The sequence below is a fragment of the Nomascus leucogenys genome, chromosome 4 (assembly GCF_006542625.1).
Source record: "Nomascus leucogenys isolate Asia chromosome 4, Asia_NLE_v1, whole genome shotgun sequence".
Taxonomy (NCBI): domain Eukaryota; kingdom Metazoa; phylum Chordata; class Mammalia; order Primates; family Hylobatidae; genus Nomascus; species Nomascus leucogenys.
The window spans coordinates 51759052-51778798 of NC_044384.1; the positions used below are offsets into that span (position 1 = coordinate 51759052).

The window sequence follows — 19747 nt, forward strand, 5'->3', positions numbered from 1 at the left end:
TCTGGCTAGATCTCTAGTTCATGTTCAAACAATAACCTCTTGAGAGCTTTGCTAGCCTTTAGGTTTTCATTTGTAATTTCAGCCTGTATATTTAAGTTGAGTCGTTTGTCCCAAAACATTACTTCCCCCTCCCAAAAATGTTTGACACTTGTCTACCAAGTTTTTGTAAGTTTGCCCATATCCAATTTACAGATTTTTTTCTTGTATGAATTCCATATTTTAAGTAGTGGTTAGCTTTGCTTTCCCTTGGAGGTGTCATTGCCTCCTTTCTTCTGCTCGGTGTTATTTCTGCAACTTACTGGAACTCGCTTTTTCCCAGTCTCACCTCTCAGAATCCTAAGGTTCCGCATTGTCTCGAAGTATTTCTGTAAGTTTTCTCGCTGCTTCCCACAATATTCTTATGCTGTATCAAACACTTTAGCATATGGTGTGAACTAGAAAGTTGATTGTTAAAAGGGGGATGTTTAAGAAAAGACATCTGACAATCCATTGTTAAAAGTAGCTCTGCCTTCGTGCTGGCAGCCTATCTGAATCCTCAGAAAGTTTCATGGTGTGTAAAAATCTGGGAGAAGAAGTACTCTTTGAGAATCTTGTATCTACCCATTAGCAAAATTATTTATAGGCATGGTTTGCACTTAGAGCATCTTTCATTTTACATAAAATGCATTTCTTTATTTATGAGATTTTGTATTTTAACAAGTACTCCCAGATACACTCTTTTTGACATTTAATCTTGGATTCATACCCAATTTAGGATATGAAACCAACTCCTTACAAATCTTAATTATGTTATAAGCACTTTGAGTGCTACTGAGTATGCAAAGCATATATATTATTGACTTTTCACCCAAGTTCCTCCTTTAGAGAAAGCTGGGACAGCTATAGATGTTTTTACTCAACAGATTGCTAAATGACAAGTGATGGATTGTTACTAGCTGAAAACACTGGATAGAAAATGCATCTAAGACAACCAAAAGGGAAAGATTTTTCCAAACAGAAGTGCTGTTTTACCCCCTTTAAGTTTATTCTTACGTTGTATTTTGTTTTGCAAACAGACAAAAGGACCAGTAGAGCTCAGGAAGGTTTTGTGTTGTGCCCAAGGTTGGGGGCAAGAATTTGAAAGGGATCAGTGAATCAGATGTAATAAGGGCTCTATTTGAGCCACCCAATCTCTGTTTTGCTGACCGTCAGTATTCCAGTTATAAAAAGCTGCATCGGCATTTCCGTCAGCTCAAAAGAACTTTATCCCTGCTTTCATTCTGACATACCTATTATGACTTTGTTCACTAAGCAGAAGGAATTATGAGAAATGGAAACTTGATGGCATGTTTTTATTAAGGCGTTATGTGTGTATCTTCACTGAGAAATTAAAGAACCAAGCAGAATTGTATGTTTTCCTTTCAGGTAACAAAAATTGCCTTATTCATTCCATATCATGGTGATTTAGTTAACTTGGAAAACAAAGTAGCATAAAATGAGAAGACTTATGTACAAAGTACATTTTATATTTTAAACAAGAAATTTAATGCTTATGTGAATTTCTGTTAACCTAAAATCAAACTAAAACATAATCACAGAAAACTCTGCAAATGTATTTTATGGGGGTGGGATGGTGATGATTTAAAAAAAGGAATGTTACAAAAGCTGTATTTCACTCTTGTCTTCTCTAGAGTTGTAGGCTTAGAGAGTTGTACATTTGTATTTCAAAACAAGGGATACATTTTCAAATCTAGCTGATAATACTTAACAACAAACTGTATTTGCACGTTTTATTATAGCAGACATTCTTCTGCAAACTGCAGGCAAATTAACATTTACAAGCCAAATATTTTTTGTGGTAAAGTTTATACTTTCTGTGATACTCTATTTAATTATGTTATATAAATGTCAACTTCAGCTTTTAAATTTCTTAACCTAATTTCCCTTATCCCCACTAAGTAGATCTTCATCTTAATTCATATAATTTACTAGAGAAATTCTTAGATACAGGTGTGTCTTCCTTGCTGGCAAAATACATGCCCAATTCACTCTTATATTTTCAACTTGCTCACAGTGCCTGCCTTATAATGAGACATACATATTCAGGCATGGAATGGAAAAAGACAAGAGACTCTCATGCAGCTATGATAAGGAACTTTATACAATGAAAAACATTATTAATATCTCTTTAAATTTTAATGCAGAGGTTTTTATTTTCATAAGTCTCTCATTTATTATAAGTGGAATTAACCTATATTTAGTTGTTTAATAAATGTCATTTGTGTTACATACATCTCCTTTTTTGTATCTACGTAGAGCTTAGTAAATTTTCCTAAAAATAAAGTTAAACAAGATGAATATGAGTCATCCTTAAATGAGAGGTCTCTGTTAACATAAAGTAACTTTGAAAGTCTGAAAAATGAAGGTTAACCTCATTAATTTTGTAAAAATTCACCAAACATCAAGGGGTTTGAAAACACCGAGAAAAACAATAAGATATTCAGCAAAGTTGCTTGTTTTAAATTCTAAACTGTAGTCCGTGAAAAGAATTATCAAAAGGTAGTATATGCATGTAAAATAGGCTATTAAAGCAAATGACTCTGAACCTGAGAGAAAGAATGCTGTTCATTAGAAACCAAAGCTTGGAGTGGAATGTCTGTGTATGGCCATTATGATCAGAAAACTGACTGAATAAAGAATGAATTGATTTTATTAGAAACTTTCAAAAAGAAAGTATGTCATGTAAAGTTAAAGAAGAGCCTTTTCTGGTTTTCTTGCCACATATCTCCTAAGGAACTTTGTAGGTCTTCAGTTAATCTTTCCTGAGGAGCATTTATCCTACCAAAATGATAAACTCGAGAGAAATAATGGATTGTGTCCTTAGTTGTCTTGAAAGCTTAATTTTCTTTTCCAGAGTTACACCTGTTTTATATTCCTTATTAGGTAGTTCCAAAAAACTATTTTAAAGAATTGTGCTCTAAAGAGTTTTCCCCTTACCATTTGACATCCATTACTTTTAGAGGGGATGAGACATAGAATTTGGAACTTGAAGTATGGGTAGTATTGTTTGAACTTCAAGGATTTATACTCATTGTGACACCTTAGTTTTGAAATGACTGAAATCTGTTTCATGCAAAAAAAGGCAACTGGTCTATTCTAGGGAGTTGTGTTTCAAAAGCTTGAGTTTTGTTTTTGTTTTTTTTTTTATTGTGGTTGTTGTTGTTTTCTTTTTGTGATGATATACGAACTTTAGCAAAAGAAAAGCACCTAGATTATAAATTAAAATGCATTAAGGCCTATGTAATTTTTTAACGTATTGGAAGGAAGAATGACAACTGAATAATTACTATGATTTTTATTTGCAGCAATTGCTGCTCTTTCATCTATAGTTCCTGGAATGTGATATTTGGATTTTAACTTTGCTTTGGGATATATAACTGTTTAAAAACCGGAAAAAAATTATATTTAAAACAATTTTATCCCTGTAGGTTTTCTCCTTTGCTTTTTGTCTTAGAAAAACCATTGTATTTTTCATAATGACTGCTCAACATGAACAAAAACAAACAGAACTTGAGCACAACTTTCACTGGTGATATTCACTCGGGTACTTGTTAAGATATCAAATTTTAGACTATAGCGTATGCATAGTTTTAGTGCTGTACGAGATATTAGCAGAGTGGTCATCTAGTGAGAGTCCCTCATATTACAGCTGAAGAAATGAAGATCCAAAGATGTTGAGAGATTATTATCAGCACAACCACGACCATAACTTGGTATACTGGCTTTTAGTTCATTGCTTTTTTTATTTTTTTTCACCAAACCAGAAAGAATTGATAAAAAAATGATTATCAATGTAATTTCTTCCAATTTAAAGAAAAGTATAGTATATCAGACTAATCAAGAGTATGGCCCAATTGAGTATAAAATGATAGTGGCTTATCGAAGATTACTTGTAAAATACATAAGACTACCATTGGCCTTTTTAATACAAGCATGTTTTTTTTAGTATCTTTTAGCATTTATTAATAATTCATCTCATTAGATAGTGAGGTTACTTCTGTACTGTACTCCAAATTAAAGTGCATATTTAGTGCCCCTGTTGGCTGGACTATAATTTATACAAGGCATGACTGTAATATAATGAATCTGATTTTTCTGTGTGACTTGTGGAATCAATCCTATTTCTTTATAATCATATCTTGCATATTATATTGTGTATTTTTGAATGATGCCTGTGTTTCAACAGTGCCACTAATGGTCTTCCTCATATTAATATGTCAAACCCATGGAATCAGAAAATGGGGAAATTGTAAGCCTTTGTACAAAACCTACAATGGAATTTAAATTTTAACAATCCTGCTGTCAGATATGTCTATTACACAAACACACACATACATACACATACACACACAGCCCCTAAATTCAGTGAACCAATTCGTGTGCATCAGTAATTAGATCTTTAGTTTGTGCCTCTGTTGACATTTCTCCTTTCAGACTAATGGATTTCAGTCTACCTAGAGACTGTTTTTCTCAATAAAAGACATTAGTCCATAAAAATCCCTCCCTGCAAAAATAATACATCCTAAAACCTTGCCAAACAAATTTGCCCTTGAAAAAATACTTCCCAAATACTAATCATTAACAAAGGCATTGAGGGAAGAACTGCTGTGCTGATCCAGACACCACCCTTTCTCTACATATTGATACCTCTGTGAATGTACCATCACTGCCTGGCGTCCATGCCCCTGTTTATTCTGAAGCTGCCATCTTTTGTCTATACACTACTGGGATTATGTTTATTCTTTGGTGCTCAGATCACAAGCCACCTGCCATTTCCATTGAATCTTCAGTTATTTTCCTTTCTCCCTTGAAATGTAATTATTAAGCACTTTAGTTTTGCCCATTATGTTACTTATTTTTAAGCCCTTTCCCCCCAAATTTAAACTCTTAGAGATCAGGGTCCTTGCCATGTCTATCTCCATACTCACCGTAAATGGTAGATTAGGAATCATGTAGTTCATTTTCATTGAGTGTGGGGCAGTTCAACAAGAAATGGAAATTTTCCTTGGTGCTAAAATGGAATGGGTGCTTCCCAGGATTCCCCAAAGAGCTTTGGGCATCAGTGCCACCCATCACTTTCAATGTGACCAGGAAACTTACACTCTATGACCTTTTGTTTTGCTACTTGCAAAGGTGGGAAACCATTGTCTAAACAGCAAATAAATTTTTTAAAAGTACTTAAAAGGATTTGAATCATTGTAGATGTTATCCAAATGAGATATTTTATCACAAACATTCTGAACTCATGACTTAGAAACAGTAGTAATGAGAATAATATTTGATTACTTATCCTGTTCAGAGTGTAGCACTGTATGCTACACTTTTATATTTAGGTAGATGAATTCACATATATGTAAAAAACAAGTTAATGTAATATTGTTCCCAGTGCGGTTGGATATGAGGAAGTGGGTGCAATCTTTACCTTTGTCTTTATTTTCTTATGTTACGAATCATTCAACACACATTCTTGTTGAAGCAGGGTTATAATCGATGGTTCAGATGCTGAGCCCACAAATTTCTTTGTGCCTAGTCCCCAGTTTTGAGAGGATGTAATACATATATGAATGAACCCTGGCTCAACACCAGACTGTTGTTGGCCTTGTATATTATTACTGAGAAGCTAGTTGGAATTTGTTCATTCTTTGTGCAAGAAATTCCAGCGCTGTTTGAGAGGGAGTGTGATACATAGTCAGAGCTCAGACTGTAGGTGATCTGGGGCATCTTGGCCATAGCTACATGTTATGGTTAGTAGACCAATAACTACACTGCAACATCAAAACACTTTTATCTGCCACTTCTCCACTTTTTTAGATTTTATTGAAGAGAGTACTATACTACACCCCTCCCCTAAGCAGTTTGTGATTCACATCACTCATTTCTTGTAAAACCAGCTGAAAAATAAAATAAGATCTCATGTTCCTTTTATTCATTATCTGATTTGACTGGACAAGTCAGCTCTGATCACCCATTGAACAGCAGTGTCACTTAAAGAAAAAGGAAGAAAGTTGGAAAAACTAAGGAAAAATAGCTTTAGCTATAAAATCTATAAAAGACAAAAATGAGCCTAATCTCTTATTTTTAACATGGATTTCATCTCCTGCCTGGCTTTCCAAGTTCTCTTGATTCCCCTTTTCCTCTGTTCTTTCCTCTTCCTTCTCGTCCATTGTCCAGTATTTCAAATATACAAACAAAGCCCTGAAGCAGGACCCAATTTAGCTTGTTGGAGGAATCACAGAAAACATATGTAACTGTAGAGATCCAGTGAGCTAGGAGAAGAGGAAAGAAGGATGAGGTTAAAGGGCCAGGGGCTTTGTTAAGGATTTTGTTCTGTGTGTAGTAGGAACCTTTTGAGCATGATCCAGTTTGTTTTTCAAAGGCCACCGTAGATGTTGTGAAGCGTAGAAGTAGGAGATCAGTTAGAGTCTTCTATGACTTATGCTGCATAATGACTGATGGTAAGATGTTAGCTGTGGAGGTGATGAGAATTGGTCCTATTGATGATATATTTTGGAAGTGGAGCTGTTAGAACTTGCCAATAGATTACATTTAGGTAAGACAAGCGTTAAGCTCAACTCCTAGACTTGTAGTCTGAGCATTTGGGTGGAGGGTGAACCTAGAGCTGACTTTCACGTCTCTGTAGTTTGAGTTGTTTATGAGATTTCCAAGTAGAGATGACAAGCAGGCAGTTAGATGTAGGAGTCTAGATCTCAGTGGAGTGGTCACGGTTTAAACATACATATTCAAGATTCATCTTGGTACAGGTGGTTTTTAAAACCTTAAAATTGGTTGAAATTACCTAGCATGAAAATGTGGATCAGGGAAGGTCATGAGCTAAGGCCTAAGGCACTGAAGGAGATGGAGAGGAAGTCGTCAATGGGATGGGGGAAACCAGAAGAGTACCCCAGGGAATTAATTTCCTTTGCAGTGTGTTAGGTTCTGGTTACTGATTTTTTTGTTGGCTTTCTTAAGCAGTAGATTTTCTCATGTGTAATAATTTGGGAATTTCAGGCTCACTATAAATAAGATTTTTGTTTTCATCTCTCTTTCATTCTGCCTTTGCTCAAGCCCAGCCTCAGCCCCAGCCTGAGCCCCATTCTTTGGAGTCAAGTGGCATCCTAGCTGATGTACCAGCTTCCTGTCACCTTCATGTTCCTTTACCCTGCAAAGGCTGAACTTCTGCTTGTCCTCCACTTGTTCCCTATCCAGGCAGCAATTTATACTGATTCATTTATGGTCCACTATCTTGTTTTTGATCCTGGCCAGTTTGTTGTTGTTGTTGTTGTTTGTTTGTTTTTACTTTTACATCTGATTATTATTGCTGTGTATTTGAACAGGTGATAGTTCAGCAATGTGGACCTATTGTGCCATGCCATGCTCTCCAGAAGTCTTCATACCTCATTTCTATATGTCCTTGGTTTTATATCCCTACGTTTAAAAAAAAAACTCATTTTTTTAGACAAAAAATTTACACTTAATACTTTTTCATTATTCCTGTTTAGGTGTGTGTTTTTTTCTGTCATTGTCCCAGTTATCCACATCTGTTGTTTTTCTTCACTTTTATGCTTATGGAAGTCAAATGTCTACTGTAAGTTTTCCAAAAAAATAGGATTTTTATATATTATCCTGAAACATTAATAATGCCAGGGCTTGTAGGCAAAGGATGTAATTCAGACTAGTCTGCTTATTGCATCTATTTATCAGGACAGGATAAGGATATTATTTTAGCCTAACTCGATTTGTTTTAGCTAATACATACAGATTGAGAAATGTAAATGGGAGCAAATAATACGTGCACAGGATGCTTGCCTGGATATCATCTTAGTTAATGTAATGGAAATCCTTTAATACATGTTTATATATTTACACAGGGAGAATTAAATGTGAACATTCTTTACCTCTGAAAAATTTAAAGATACCTTGACCCTTTACAAGTACACCTAACAGCTGGACTAAGAGTGCGTAGCAGCATTTGGGAGGGGTCTGTGTGGAATTCTCCTAGGCAGAACCCTAGAGCAGCCGTGCACCAAAGATGTTTTCCAGATAAAACACGTGATGTGGAGCTGGAGCATACCTGAGATGGCCATCCTGTTAACAGTGTATGGCAATTAATCCTGTTCATTTTGGTGTAATTAATGAGAATGGTGAAATAGAAGTGTAATCATTTCTGCAAGAGGAAATGTCAGCCCATTAATGAGAATAAGGATTATTATTGTCAGTTGAAGCAGTAACTATTCAGATTGCTGAGTTGGTGTGTTCACATAGGTAGATGTTCATTTCAGGGTATAACAAAGAGAGGGAGCATTTTTCAAGAGGATTAAAAAAAAACAACAACCAGTGATGGCATTTTGACATGACTGCAGTTGTGGACACTAATAAAAATTTAGTAAGCATAAAATGTAATTTCTAAATAAAAGTAACTGGCATTTTAAGAGTCTTAGCCAAACTCAAACATTTATACATGTATATAAAATTAAGTAATCTTTAAATTGCCTTTTATTATTGTTATGTTACTACATTAAAAATGGAATCTATTTCTTATTATGTGCCATAGACTACTTGTGCTTGTTTTCTTTGTGGCTCTGTATGTTAGACCTGAGTGAGTTGAACTGAGTCTGAGAAATACTACCTATCCCTTTAGATTGTTGGAAGAATATCTTCCCTACTAGAGCAGCTTTCTAGGGTTTGTGCAATAATTCTTTGAAAAGTTGGAAAGTAGTGAACTGAGATAATCATAAAAAGATACATTGGGAAGCCATGTTTTTTCCTGGTTACATGATAATATTTCACAAATAATAAGTCATCAGTGAACTTATATTAGAATTTATTGATTGTTTTTAGTACTTAAATTCTATTGGCAGCTTAAAGATTTCAAGTCATTACTTTGAATATCTTCATTGCCTTTGTGAAAGAGTAGTAATATTGCTGAAATTTTCATGGAACTCTGTATATATTAAATACTTAATACACATCAGGTTGTTAATGTTCAGAAGATGTAGGTAGCCTTTAGAAATAATGGGGTTTGGGTATTTCTTTTGTTAAATTCTTATAGTTTACTTGAATAGTACAGCTTTTCAACTTATAAAGTTCTTTCCAGCAGCTAGTGATCTGATGTATCTTTTTGTTCGATTTGCAGTAAATATTGGGAATTCACTTTTTAAACTATCAGTTATATATTATTATGGTAAATTTTCAAGAACTGTTTTTTATATATTATTTCTTCATGTATAATCATGACCTTTTTCTCCTAAAGAATAAGTACTTCTTAAATTTTATTAAGTATTTAGGATGAAATCTTACCCTTTTGTTTGTTTTGTAACTTTACTGTCAGCAAATGATTTGGGGTTTAGTAGTTTAATAGCCCAGTGGACTTTAATTTTAGTTAGTGTGATATCACATCATACCAGTGGGGCTAGTGTGCTTAATGCACATCATGTTCTATGAACCTCTTTTTTTAAATTCAAGTTTCACAAAACAGTAATGCCCTTTTGTTCCTTGGGCTACCTGTATCTTAGTAAGTTGGTTATTCAGGGGACACATTTGTTCTTAATGGTTTCTGTAGCACATTTTGAGGCCACGTTGTGGAAATTCATTGAGAAACAGGTTTAATTTAGTTTAGCTTTTTTTTTTTCTTTTAGAGTGGTATCTTTGAAAATGCCAATTAGCAAAATTTCTGTTTTCAGTAAAGTTTATGTCGAAACTCTTCTTTTTCTTTCAAAGTTAACAAAAATCTGTTTTAAAAATTAGGAATTAGATTTCTTTCTTTGTTGACATAAGTAGCCAGAAATATGGAGCTAACTAAATTACATCCAATTTCAGAGACTAATAATGATACAGTTGGGAAAAGGGAGCTTCTATGCCACCTGTACTCTGAAAGACTAATTTAATTAGAGGTAGTGATATTTCTGTGTAATTTGTTAATGGGTACATTCTGCCAAAAAAAAGAAAAGAATAATTCTGCCTAAGCACTGATAATTTTATATATTTTTAGCTGGATTCTGTCAAAAGAAAGAGTTTTCATTGAATTTCATAGCATAGAGATGCCTGGAGGAAGAATATCAATGAAGTGAATAACAGCTTAAAAACTTTTGAGTTATTAGAATGTATACAAGGGAGAATGCAATAATCTTGCTGCTTTCCCAGTAGTTTAATATATAAAATTGTATGCATATTACTAGACTACTGAAAGATAAATTTTAAATTTTTGATATCATAATCATTCTTCTATATCATCCCTACTGCTGTTTTGATTTTTTTTCATTTTCGTATTAAAGAAGAATGTCATAGCACATTATTTCTTTCTTTTATTTGTGGCAACTTGTATACGTTAGTTAAATATGACATGACTTTTCCTGGAAAGGAAATGAAATAGCTCCTAATCGACTTTGTAATATTTTGGGGAATGTTATAATAAAAACTTTGTGGTAGGGAAATATCAATACTTGTAGTAATTTTAAAAAGTTTTTTTTAACTTAACCTACAATAAGTTTGATTCTGATTTATTTCATTTTTATAGACCTTTTGTCCTAACTTTACTGTCTTGTTGTAGGTCACTCAAGTTGAGGCCTTATTAGACATGATGGGCTGGGATGTGCTACACTAACAGTTACCACCAGTTTTCTGTGTTTAACACAAAAACCGATATTCATGCTAAGTCCATTGAAGGGGTGGGTGACTCTCAGGGCAGTTCTCCATGGGGGTGGTTCACTCGTCCTGTGGGCTTGATCTTGTATTACCTCCAGCTGCCCCATTCTTTCATAATTACCAGAAGAATGACCACTGCAGGGGAGGAGGGCATCAACTTTTAAATGCTTCTGCTGTAAAGTGATATGTGTCCCTTCTACCTGCTGATTCTGTTGACCATGTCGTCATGCATAATGTCAAGGGAGATGGAGAAGTGTAATCTTTCTGAATATCTAGGAAGGGGAGAAAAACTGAAGATATTTCTGAGCATCACTAATGCTTACATTTGGCTTAATATTTCAGCAGCATGGCAAGTAGATCCGTGTTTCTGAGCTAGAATGCCATGAATGGAATACAGGTAGATCCGTGTTTCTGAGCTAGAATGCCATGAATGGAATACAGGTATGCTACAGATACTCACTGCAACTGTGTTTTAGTTTTTAATGTGGCTGCTAGAATTGATCAAATAACATACATGGCTGACAGTGTTATTTCTGTTGGACAGCATTTGCCCTCCAGGCCATCAGCAGGTAGCTCCTTGGGCTGAGGAAGGAGAATAATTTCCAGGTATCAAGAGGATGATCTCTAGGAGAGTGCTGGTGATGTCAGGTTATGGTTGTTCTGGCAAGGACTTGGCGTGCCTACCCTTGATACCTCGTCATTCTGGTGTGATCCCTGGAAGGCTGTCTATAATTATACCTACTCCCCACGTCTACTACCATATTCAGAAGACATTAACCAAGATTTCTCAGCCTGTTCAAGCCACCATCATGTTTCGATCAAAATAGCCTTTATATTATTGATAGACTAGAAGGAAACTTTGGTAATGGAAAGTAAAAGGACAATAGTGGGAAAAGATTTTGGCTAGAACTTCAGTGGTCTCATTTTATGGGTAAATCGGTGCCTTAGTTTTATCACCTGGCCTCCCAGGGGGGAAGTAGAAGAATCAAAAGAAAATGAAATTATTTTGTTGAAATGCTACATGGCACAAACAAAGCATGGCTGAAGACTAGACCAGGGCTACCTGAATTTGGCCTCTTCTCTATAATTTAAAGCTTCACAGACAAATTCTAGTTTCATAAAGCTGTTGATTGGCCCACAGTACTTATTGGTGACTTCATAGCCATTAGAATCCATGCCCTCCATGAATGATTAAGATATTAATTAGGTAATATAATAATGATCCTGTCAAAGTAGAATTCAGGTGCCCTTGGGCTTTTTTATAGTGTTAAAAATGTGAAGACTTTTTACAATAAAATAGATAAAAATTAATTCACAACAGTTAAAATAATATTTGAAGGGAAAATATTCAAAATCGTATATGCACTACTGAATATATACTACATTGTTATTTGCCATAGCTACCCTATGTTATAATAGAACCACGAAACTTATTCTTCCTAACTCATAAATATTTAAAGTGATGGCTATGGTGATTACCCTGATTTGATCACTGTAGTACATGTACATGTATCAAAACACCACACCATACCCTATAAGTATGTATAATTATGTGTCAATTAAAATTAATAAAAATAATAATATTTAAATACTCTTATGGCTTGCTCTGAAAACTTCCTGCAATTGCAAATGCTTATTATTTTTATTATTTTCTTTTTTTTTTTTTGGAGACTGAGTCTCGCTCTGTCACCCAGGTTGGAGTTCAGTGGTATGATGTTGGCTCACTGCAACCTCCACCTCCCAGGTTCAAGCAATTCTCCTGCCTCAGCCTCCTGAGCAGCTGGGACTACAGGTGTACACCACCACGCCTGGCTAATTTTTTGTATTTTAGTAGAGACGGGGTTTCACCGTATTGCCCAGGATGGTCTCAAACTCCTGAGTCCAGGCAACCCTCCTGCCTCAGCCTCCCAAAGTGCTAGGATTAAAGGGTGAGCCACTGCACCCAGCCTATTATTTTCTGTTATTTTTCTGAATAAGACTTGTGTAGATCCATTGCAAGAGAGGTCTCCTGCATAACACTTCCCCAGATCATCTCCCTGACCAAGACCTCACTCATGGAGCAGCCACCACAAAATTTCCCAACTTTCCCACCAAAATTCTTCAGTTAATCTCATCATGATTTTAATACCAATGTGTTTATCCTCAGTGAAGATTTTATGCAAGTATTTATTTTTCACTATTCTAAAATAGAAGTTATATAAATTTTATCATTTACTGCTTTTGTGTGGTATCAGAAAATTATTAATTTTGTAAATTTTCTTAATTGTTTATTCTGTCTTCCCTCCCTTTTTCTTTTTACTCTTTCTTTGATTTCTTTTTTCCTTCTGATTGGATTTCAAGGTTAACAATTAGTCAACAGTCTTATTATTGATGGAAATCAATAATTAATTTTGTGTGTTTTAGAATTAAAGTGTTTATATTATGTTTAAGATACACATTTTTAGAAAGAAACTCCTTTCAATTAAATTAGTTGATTTCTCTGGACACTAAATTACTAAAGAGAGCAGTAAGTTCCAGAAACTGATGGTTTTCAAAATATATTTTGGTTATCTAGAATTGTAGAAAATGATTATATTGTATATATTTTTAACTTTTAATTACTAAATTAAATTCTAATTTAGATCGCTGCATGTTTAATTTTGAAGCTTTTTATATGCTATATTTTAAGGCATTTAAAATGCAGATAGTCAACTATATATTTTAAATACATATACTTACTTTATATTATTTATATATATACTTTATATTATTAACAAATAGATTTTCTAGATTTGTACATGCCTACAATCTGTTGTCTTAAGATTTCATTTCTACATATGTTTATTTTCCCAACACAAAGGATATTTTGAGAATAAATGCTGAAAACCTCTGAGCATCACTGGAATCCACCCCTCAAATCATTAAGATAATTGGGCAATATAATGATGATTCTCTTAAATTGGAATTCATGTACCATTATAATTATTCTCACACATGGAGTAAACATTTCATTTGCAGGCAAAAGTGATGAAGTGAAGCTACTTGCATGACACATTTTTGTGGCACTCCACCACAAAACAGCCATCTTAGACATAAGTAGTTTTGAATTCTCTTACACAAAAAGTAAGAATCTTTCTTTATGAGATTATATACAGCACTGTATGATCAAGTTTTAAAAGCCATCTTTTACAAGATTTCACATATAATACTTTAAGCCAAAGTGCTTCCCTGTTACATGGAATTTCGTATTTTACCAGCCTGTATGTTCACTATCATTGGTAGACTGGAAACGAATGAAGCAGAAGAAATAGAAAAGGAGCCATGTTAGCATAACACTATCAGAACAGGCAGTGATGGCATGTCACACATCGTAGTGACAATGTTAATCAGATTATTAAATTTAAAAAGTGTATATTGATGATGTTAAGATGTTAATATATTTGCTAATTAATAGACTTTTTAGAATCCTTGAAGATCATTATTTATTCTGAAAAAATCAAAACAAACTTCTGTAGATTATGTATGCAAGGAGGCAAATAAATATTCATATTTTGTGTTTTAAAATATTCATATTGGTCAGGTGCGGTTGGCCTGTAATCCCAACACTTTAGGAGGCCAAGGCAGGTGGATCACTTGATCCCAGGAGTTTGAGACCAGCCTGGCCAACATGGCAAAACCCTGTCTCTACTAAAAAATAACAAAAATTAGCTGGGCATGGTGGTGCATGCCTGTACTCCCAGCTACTTGGGAGGCTGAAGCAAGAGAATCACTTGAGCCCGGCAGGCAAGGGTTGCAGTGAGCCAAGATCACCCCACTGCATTCCAGCCTGGGTGACAAAGCAAGACTCTGTCTCAAAATGAAATAAAATAATTCGTATTCATACATGAGGCTGATGCTCTGGCCCTAGTGGCGTGAAGCTATAAAGGCTGTAGATGATATGAAGGTGTAAACATCAAGAGTTTGATCTGAGATGAGTTTTACTCACATAGCAGCTCTTGTACATAAAAGTTTGCTTATAAGTCATGATTCCATATAAGGGCATATGAAAATATGAATCTAAATAAATGGCTACAGCTTTATTCAAAGATAAGGGATTAGATTATCACATTTACTGATATTTGCCAATGTGTACACAAGCTGTCCAAAAAGATACCTTTTTTCAAGAGTTATTTAAAAAAATGTATTGTGTGTTTAAATGTTACTCTCTTTAGATTTGTTGAAGGAGAGTTATTCACTTGAAAAAATATAGCTTGCTTACCAGACATTTTGGAGCACCTGAATGAACTTAATTGAAAATTGTAAAGGCCATATAAAAATATTACACACACAGAGTTTATTGATATAAAGCAAAAGCAAAAGTTAAACTTGCAAAAAAGTATAAAAATGATTCACTTGTGTTATTGGTGTTATATTGAAAACCTAAAAAAAGGTATTAAAACTATTAGAGCAATCCCTGTGAATGTTTGAAACTCATTATTTGAAGTACTTAATAGGAAAAATTTTGAAAACCATTTGCATTTCCAAAGGACTTTCCACATTATGTTATAATGTTTACTTGAGCAAAAATTATAAACCATATGTGAGTATTTGCACATTTTCATTCATTTGGTTTATGTAGTGCTATTAACTGCTAATACATTTAATATATAAGATCTGTGGTTTCTTGTTAATATTTTATAAGGATATTATTGTTTTATGGTTAACATCATTTTGAGGTATTACCTTCAGAGCAAAAAATTTCTTTAAAATAATTATTTCCCTGGTGATTAATTTTATGTTAATCATGTTCACACAGTTTTATGTGGGCTAGAACACAGTAACTACATCTGATGTATGTAAACTATGCAATATCTCTAATAATAATTTAATTTATTGTTTAATAGTATGATTTTTTGCCATAATCATTTAATCATGTATAGACTTAATTAATACAGAGGATCAAGCCTGTTCTTTCAGTTGTCTAAGGAAATATATTTTCTTTTTTTCCCATGTTATGATATTCTGGAGTTTCTACTTGAGATTATCTGAGCATAAGCAAATTTAATGTTGATGGAAGGAAGGTTGTTCTCTCAGGAAAATATTTCAAGCCAAATTTTAAAATCATTTTTGAAATAAAATTTTAACTGTTTACATGTGTCTGTTAAAATAGCATAACTTTCATTAAATATCAACTCAGTATATTCATACTTAGGATAATTACATAAAGATATTGATTCGATTATATTATCCAACTCTGACTAATACCAGCTTGAGGCAGTTCAATGGAAGTCATGTTTGTGAGAGATTGGGGATATTGACAACAAGACAACCATCCATTCCTTTAAGATACATCTGATAATTAGCATGTTTGACCATCATCTGTAAGAAATCTTACACTTTTTTAACTTAATAAACTTTACTTCTTAGACCAGTTTTATGTTAGCAGAAATACAGAGTTTCATATATCTCTCCCAGTACTTGGTTTCTCTGTTGGTAACATGCATTAGTGTGGTATATTTGTTACAATTGACAAATAAATAATGATGCATTATTATTAACTAAAGTTTCTAGTTTGCAATAGGGTTCATTCTTTGTGTTACACAGCTGTATGGATTTTGCCAAAAATACTGTGTTATGTATCTACCATCATAGCATCATACAGAATAGTTTCACTCCTAAACGTGTATTTTAAGATAAATTTGTCATCATCTCTTCTTGAAAGCCTATATATTAAAAATAATAAAACTGCTTCATATTTTGAAAATTAAAAGTTGAAAATCTTGTTCATTATGTTACTCAGAGTTCTGTACCTGCCATTCATAAGGTAAATGTTTTAATAACAGAAACAGGTTGGCTCCAGTGGACTATGTATTTCTCCTTACAGCAGTCAAATGTCCTTGTTATTAGCCTTATTTTCATCATCAAAGTTTAATTTTTGAAGCTAATTTAAAAAAATTATAGCATGTCCCTTGTATATCTTCTCCCTTCCACATCGTTTCTATGTACTATTTTTATTTTTAAGCCTGAAAGTCTTTTTGAAAGGCCATGAACTAAAAAATATATAATTTATAAATTAAGTATATATTACTGGTATACCTAAGATTCTGTAACTTAACAGTTTTCCACTTTTTTCCTATTAACTTTTAAGTTTGTGTAAAATAAACAACTTGAGTAAGTTTTAGTGTTTGTTCCTAGAGCAGAGGTGAATCTTGTCAAATTCAAGAAGATATTCCTAGCTGCATCTAAGTCATAGGTGAACCAGACAACAGGCAATAAACCTTGACCAGTGGATGATAAATGGAATTCACATGTTATCCATTGAAATTTGAAAGCTTTTTAATTTGTGTGACTTGCAAATAATAAAATACGATTCACATGGAAGAAGCATATAATCATGAGCCAGGTACCATACATGGATTGCTTCAAAACCACAGGATCAAGTCAGGACTAATATTTCATCAAGGAGAACTTTTTCAGTTGACTTAGTTTTATCTAAGCTATTGACCCAACTGATTAAATGTACAAAGGGAATTATGTAATACACCACATTCCATAGAGCCTGAATAATGCCAAAAGATTTTGTGTATTTTAATATTTGAGCAAATGAGAATTAGCACCTGTTTTTAAAACCCTGAAAATTGTAATAACAGATATATTAAACCAATTCATGTTGGTCATAGGTTAGGGGCAGGGGTGATAGAAAAACCAATTGACTTTAAATGACTGACCTTTATACAATTTCTTCTAAAATGTTTTCTCTAGTGTCAGACTCTCTTAGGTAAACCTCTTCTCATTCATAGGATGTCCAGTAAGTGACTTTTTGCAAATGCATTTTTTGCAAAGTCCTCCTTCTTTCCTCCCTCAAGCACTGTGACACCTGAATCCAAATAAGTAACAGTACAACATTAATAGAACAGATGCCAGTCACTATGAAATCCCTCTTCTATCATACCCTTATCCCACCTTTCTTTCTCTTTTTCTTTTCTTTTCTTTTTTCCTTCCTTTCTTCCTTCCTTCCTTCTTCCTTCCTTCCTTCCTTCTTTCTTCATTTCTTTTTTTCTTTCTTTTCAAAAAATTACAGTAGGTTTTTGGGGAAACAGGTGGCGTTTGGTTACATTAATAAGTTCTTTAGTGGTGATTTCTGAGATTTGGGTGCACCCATCACCCGAGCAGTGTACGATGTACCCAGTGTGTAGTCTTTAATTCCTCACCCCGCGCCCACCCTTTCCCTGAGTCTCCAAAGTCCATTGCATCATTTATACCTTTGCATTCTCACAGCTTAGCTCCCACTTATGAGCGAGAACATAGGGTTTTGTTTTCCATTCCTGAGGTACATCACTTTGAATAATGGTCTCCAGTTCCACCAAAGTTGCTGCAGATGTCATTAGTTTGTTCCTTTTTATGGCTGAGTAGTATCCCGTGGTGTGTGTGTATATATATATATATGTATACAGACACACACACATATATATATATAAACATGCGTGTGCAAGTATCTTTTTCATATAATGACTTCTTTTCCCCTGGGTAGATACTCAGAAGTGGATTTGCTGGATCACATGGTAGATCTACTTTTAGTTCTTTAAGGAATTACCACACTCTTTTTCATACTCATTATACTAGTTTCCATTCCCACCAACAGTGTAAAAGCGTTCCCTTTTCACCACATCCATGCCAACATCTATTATTTTTTTATTATGGCCATTCTTGCAGAGTGAAGTGGTATTACATTGTGGTTTTGACTTACCTTTCCCTGATAATTAGTGATGTTGAGTATTTTTTTCATACATTTCTGTTCCATTGGTCTATATGCCTATTTTAATACCAGTACCATGCTTTTTTGGTGACTGTGGACTTATAGTGTAGTTTGAAGTCAAGTAATATAATACCTCCAGATTTGTTCATTTTGCTTAGTCTTGCTTTGGCTATGTAGGCTCTTTTTTGGTTCCATGTGAATTTTAGGATTGGCTTTTCCAGTTCTGTGAAGAATAATGGTGGCATTTTGATGGGAATTGCATTGAATTTGTAGATTGCTTTTAGCAGTATGGTCATTGGTCATTTTCACAATATTGATTCTACCCATCCATGAGCATGGTGTGTGTTTCCATTTGTCTGTGTCATCTGTGATTTTTTTCAGCAGTGTTTTGTAGTTTTCCTTATAGAAGTCTGTTGCCTCCTTTGTTAAGTATATTCCTAAGGTTGTTTTTTTTTTGTAGCTATTGTAAAAGGGGTTGAGTTCTTGATTTGATTCTCAGCTTGGTCGCTGTTGGTGTATAGGAGAACTACTGGTTTGTGTACATTAATTTTGTATCCTGAAACGTTGCTGAATTTACTAGTTCTAGGAGCTTTTGGGATGAGTTAGTTTTCTAGGTACAATCATGTCTTCAGCAAACAGCGACAGGTTGACTTCCTCTTTATCAATTTGGATGGCCTTTATTTCTTTCTCTTGTCTGATTGCTCTGGCTAGGACTTCCAGTACTGTGTTGAATAGAAGTGAGCATCCTTGTCTTGTTCCAGTGTTCAGGGGGAATGCTTTCAACTTTTCCCCATTCAGTATAATGTTAGCTGTGGATTTGTCATAAATGGCTTTTATTACCTTAAGGTATGTCCCTTCTATGCCAATTTTGCTGAGGGTTTTAATCATAAAGGGATGCTGGATTTTTAAGATCACATGTTAAGGAACTAGAGAAACAAGAACAAACCAAACACAAACCTAGCAGAAGAAAAGAAATAACCAAGATCAGAGCACAACTATATGCAGTTGAAACCAAAAAAGATGCAAAAGATAAATGAAACAAAAAGCTGGTTATTTGAAAGATAAGTAAAATTGATAGACCATTAATGAGATTAACCAAGAAAAGAAGAGAGAATATGCAAATAAGCTCAATTAGAAACATAACGGGAGATATTACAACCAATACCACAGAAGTACAAAAGATCATTCAAGACTACTATGAACACCTTTACATGCTTAAACTATGAAATATATAGGAGTTGGATAAATTCCTAGAAGTGTACAACCCTCCTAGATTAAACCAGGAAGAAATAGAAACTCTGAACAGACCAATAACAAACAGAAAGATTGAGGTAGTAATTTAAAAGTTGCCAA

General features: G+C 34.1%; 1 protein-coding gene across 2 annotated transcripts in view; it reads left to right on the forward strand.

Annotated features, from left to right (window-relative positions):
- CDH2 (cadherin 2) overlaps nucleotides 1-19747 on the forward strand; it is a 232339-nt gene that overhangs the window by 139519 nt on the left and 73073 nt on the right. The window contains exon 1 of one of the 2 annotated variants that reach the window (XM_003261974.3): nucleotides 1291-1404. The exons of the other annotated variant lie outside the window; for it this stretch is intronic. Coding sequence (XP_003262022.1) covers nucleotides 1326-1404 — 79 coding nt within the window. The 5' untranslated portion in view covers nucleotides 1291-1325. Of the gene's footprint in view, nucleotides 1-1290; nucleotides 1405-19747 lie in introns of those variants that run through there. 2 annotated transcript variants of the gene reach the window in all.